The sequence below is a fragment of the Arvicola amphibius genome, chromosome 3, assembly GCF_903992535.2.
Source record: "Arvicola amphibius chromosome 3, mArvAmp1.2, whole genome shotgun sequence".
Lineage (NCBI taxonomy): Eukaryota > Metazoa > Chordata > Mammalia > Rodentia > Cricetidae > Arvicola > Arvicola amphibius.
Genome location: NC_052049.1, coordinates 164,446,042 through 164,450,389, shown reverse-complemented (window position 1 = coordinate 164,450,389; position 4,348 = coordinate 164,446,042). Strand labels below are relative to the sequence as shown.

The following is a 4,348-nucleotide window of genomic DNA, read 5'->3' as shown; positions in this document are numbered from 1 at the left end:
GTAAGGTGTATCACACAGCCTGAGCCCCGAGGCTGGTCCTTTTCTGCCATGTAAGACTATGGTGCTGCTTGCCCGTATCTTCTTCAGCTCAGGCCCCCATGGTTGTGGGCCTTGCTTTCAACTGCATCTTTCAGATCTCTTCCCCAAACAACAAAGTCAAACTCGACACCAAATACTCCATTATCCACAGCATCCTTCATGCCTGCGTTGCTCTGTAAAGAGGACATTTCCAGGATGCATCTTTCCCCGCAATTATTTATCAACAAGTGCCCACGGATATTGTATTCTCAGAGCTGTCCTGGATGTGGTGACACAGTAGCAAACAAGACAAGCTCCTGTCTTCTTGAGGTTCATGTTTAGGAGCAGATCCATCCAACATATCCCTGACAGCACCCCAACTTCTCTTCCTGCAGAAACAGCTAACAACAAAAACTACCCATCTCGCTTGGGTTTCTATCGCTTCAGTGAAACACTGTGACTGAAAAGCAAGTTGGGGAGGAAAGGGTATTTTGGGCTTAAACTTCCACATTGTGGTCCATCTCTGATGGAAATCAGAACAGGATTTCGAATGTGGCAGGGACCTGGAAACAGGAGCTGATGCAGAGGCCCTGGAGGGGTGCTGCTTACTGGCTTGCTCTATATGGCTTGCTTGGCCTGCTTTCTTATAGAACCCAGGACAACCAGCCCAAGCATGGCACCACCCACAATGGGCTGGGACTTGTGCCATCAATCACTAATTAAGAAAATGTTTCACAGGCTGGCCCACAGCCCAGTCATATGGAGGCATTTTCTTAAGTGAGGTTCCCTTCTCTCAGATGAAAATGTTTTATGCAACATTATATAAGTCTAGCCAGCACACCACTTAACAAAGACAAATCCAGAAATTAACACCTAGACCTATAAGCCTCCCAAACCCAGATGCTTAGACACCATAAAAACACAATAATAGCAATATGTCTCTACTAGAGTCCAGCTATTCTATCACAGCAGGCCCTGAATATTCAAACATAGCTGAAGCATAGGATAAAGACCTAAAAACCAAATATATGAAGGTAATAGAGGCCCTTAATGAGGAAATGAATAAATCTCTTAAAGAAACCTAAGGAGACACAGTGTGAGGAAATAAATACATACTTGAAAGAAAGCCAAGAAAACACAAACAGTGGAAGGAGATGAATAAAACTGTTCACCACCTGAAAGTGGAAGTAGAAACCACCAAGAAAACACCAACTAGGGAATTTTGGATCTGAAAAATATAAGCATTCAAACAAGAACTACAGATGCAAGCATCTCCCGCAGAAAAAAAAGAGATTGGGGAGAGAATCTCAGGTCTTGAAGATATGATAGGAAAAAATAGATACATAGGTTAAAAATGTTAAATCTAAATAAACCCCTGAATCTAAACATCCAGGAAATATGGGGCATGATGAAAAGATAAAACCTAAGACAAATAGGTATAGAGGAAGGAAACAGGTTGTACCACAAAAGTAAGTTCCCCTGTCACATAATAATCAAAACACTAAACATACAGAACAAAGAAAGCATATTAAAAACTGCAGTGGAAAAAGAGCAAGTAACATATACGGGCAGACCTAACAAAATTATACCCGACCTCTTAATGGAGACTCCAAAAGCCAGAAGGACCTGGACAGATGTGCTGCAGACTCGAAGAGACCATAGATTGACAGAGACATCTCACAGTGATCTAATTAATATAGTTTCTGTGTGATTATTTTAGTTCTAGGCGGCCAGGATGAAGAAGTGGCTACTTACAACAATATATGACAGCCCAGACTACTATACTCAGCAAAAGTTTCAATCACCATAGATGGAGAAAATAGGATATTCCATAATAAAGTCAAATTTAAATAATATCTATTTACAAATCCAGGCCTACAGAAGGTGCTAGCAGGAAAACTCCAACCTAAGGAGGTTAAACAACACATATGAAAATACAGGGAGCTCGCTCTACTCCTGAGACCTGAGCAATGCGCTGGCGGCGGGAGTGATCTGCAAGCGAAACCTCCACCATGAGTCTCCTCAATAAACCCAAGAGTGAGATGACCCCAGAGGAGCTGCAGAAGTGGGAGGAGGAGGAATTCAACACAGGCCCCCTCTCGGTGGTCACGCAGTCAGTCAAGAGCAACACCCAAGTGCTCATTAACTGTCGCAACAACAAGAAGCTCCTGGGGCGGGTGAAGGCCTTTGACAGGCACTGCAACATGGTGCTAGAGAATGTGAAGGAGATGTGGACTGAGGTCCCCAAGAGCGGCAAGGGCAAGAAGAAGTCCAAGCCTGTCAACAAGGACCGCTACATCTCCAAGATGTTCCTACGGGGGGACTCAGTCATCGTGGTGCTAAGGAACCCGCTCATCGCTGGCAAGTAGAGTAGAGGCCTCTTTCTTCCATGAGAGCCTGCTCCCTGCCCTGCCGAGCCCTGCCCAATGGGATGGAAATAAAGCCCTGTGTTTTTTTGTTAAAAAAAAGAAAGAAAATACAGGGAATAAGTACTCTCACACCAGAAAAATCAGAAGAGAAGCATGCACACACACTCTGTCACACACTCATACCACCGCCACCAATAATAAGATAATAGGAATCAACAGTCATTGGTCACTGGCAATCTTTCAATATCAATGGTCTCGAGTCCCTAATAAAAAACACAGACTGACAGAAAGCATGTGAAAACAGAATATGTCCTTTGGTTGCATTAAAAAAAAAAAAACTCAACATCAAGGACAAATATTACCTCAGGGTAGAAGGTTGGAAAAAAAGATGTTCCAAACAAATAGACCTAAGGAGCAAGTTGGTGCAGCCATTTTAATATGTAACAAAATAGATTTCAAACAAAAACTAACTAAAAGAGATTGGAAAGGACGCTGCACACTTGTCAAAGGGAAAAATCCACCAAGATGACATTTCAATTTTTAACATCTATGACCCAAACACAAGGGTACCGACTTTTGTAAAAGAAACACTACTACAGTTTAAATCCCATATTGACCCTTCCAAACTAACAGTGGGAGAATTCAATAAGACAGACAAACTCTTACCCAAACTAGCTAAAAGGCAGAGAAATAATATACAAATTAGAAAAATTAGAAAGAAAAAGGGAACCATAAAAACAGTCATTGAGGAAAGCCAGAGAATTATAAGGACAAATTTTAAAAACCCGTACTCCACCAAATAGAAAAATTTAAAGGAAATGTATAATTTTCTCGTTACACCTTACCAAAGTTAAATAAAGGTCAGTCAAAATCAGACAAACAGTTTAAATATACCTATAATCCCTAAGGAAACAGAAACAGTCATAAAAATTCTCCCAATCAAAAACAAAACAAAACCCAGGGCTAGAATATTTAAGTGCAGAATTCTATTCTATCAGACTTGCAATGAAGAATTAAGGCCAATACTTCTCATATTATTCCAGAAAATAGAAACAGAAAGAGCATTGCCCAATTCATTTTATGAGGCCACAGTTACCCTGATACCCAAACCATATAAGGACTCAACAAAGAAAGAGAATTGTAGACCAGTTTCCCTTACAAACATAGAAGCAATTATACTCAATAAAATACTTGGAAAGTGAATCCAAGAACACATCAAAATGATCATCCACTGTAATCAAGTAGGCTTCATCTCAGAGATGCAGGGATGGTTCAGTACACTAAAATCAGTAAATGTAATCCACCATATAAACGAACCAAAAGAAAATAAAACCCACATGATCATCTCATTAGATGCAGAAAAGACCTTTGAGAAAATCCAATATCCATCCATGATGAAAGTCCTGGAGAGATGAGGGATACAAGGGATGTACCTAAACATAATAAAGACAATTTACAATAAGCCTATAGCCAGTATCAAATTAAATGGAGAGAAACTCAAAGCAATTCCACTAAAATCAAGAACAAGACAAGATTTTACACTCTTTTCATATCTATTCAATATAGAGATTAAAGTTTTAACTAGAGCAATAAGACTACTGAAGGAGATCAAGGGGATACAAACCGGAAAGAAAGAAGTCAAAGTATAGTTATTTGCAGATGATATGATAGTATACATAAATGACCCTGAAAATTCCACCAGGAAACTCGTACAGCTGCTAAATACTTTTAACAAAGTAGCTGGCTACACTATTATCTAATAAAATAGAGAGGTCCACCTACATACTAATGACAGACTGAGAAAGAAATAGGAAAACAATAACTTTCACAATAGCCTCAAATAATATAAAGTATCTCAGGGTAACTTTAACTGATTAAGTGAAAGACTTGTATGATAAAACGTGAAGTCTTTGAAGAAGATGAAAAGATCTCCCATGCTCATGGGTCAGTAGATTAACAAA

The 4,348-nt window shown here is 39.7% G+C and overlaps 1 protein-coding gene across 1 annotated transcript; it reads left to right on the top strand.

Annotated features, from left to right (window-relative positions):
* Positions 1 to 2,030: 2,030 nt before the first annotated feature.
* LOC119810595 (small nuclear ribonucleoprotein Sm D2-like) lies at positions 2,031 to 2,387 on the top strand. The gene has a single exon (XM_038324149.1). The coding sequence runs from the start codon at positions 2,031 to 2,033 to the stop codon at positions 2,385 to 2,387; it is 357 nt and encodes a 118-aa protein (XP_038180077.1).
* The last annotated feature ends 1,961 nt before the right edge of the window (positions 2,388 to 4,348 follow it).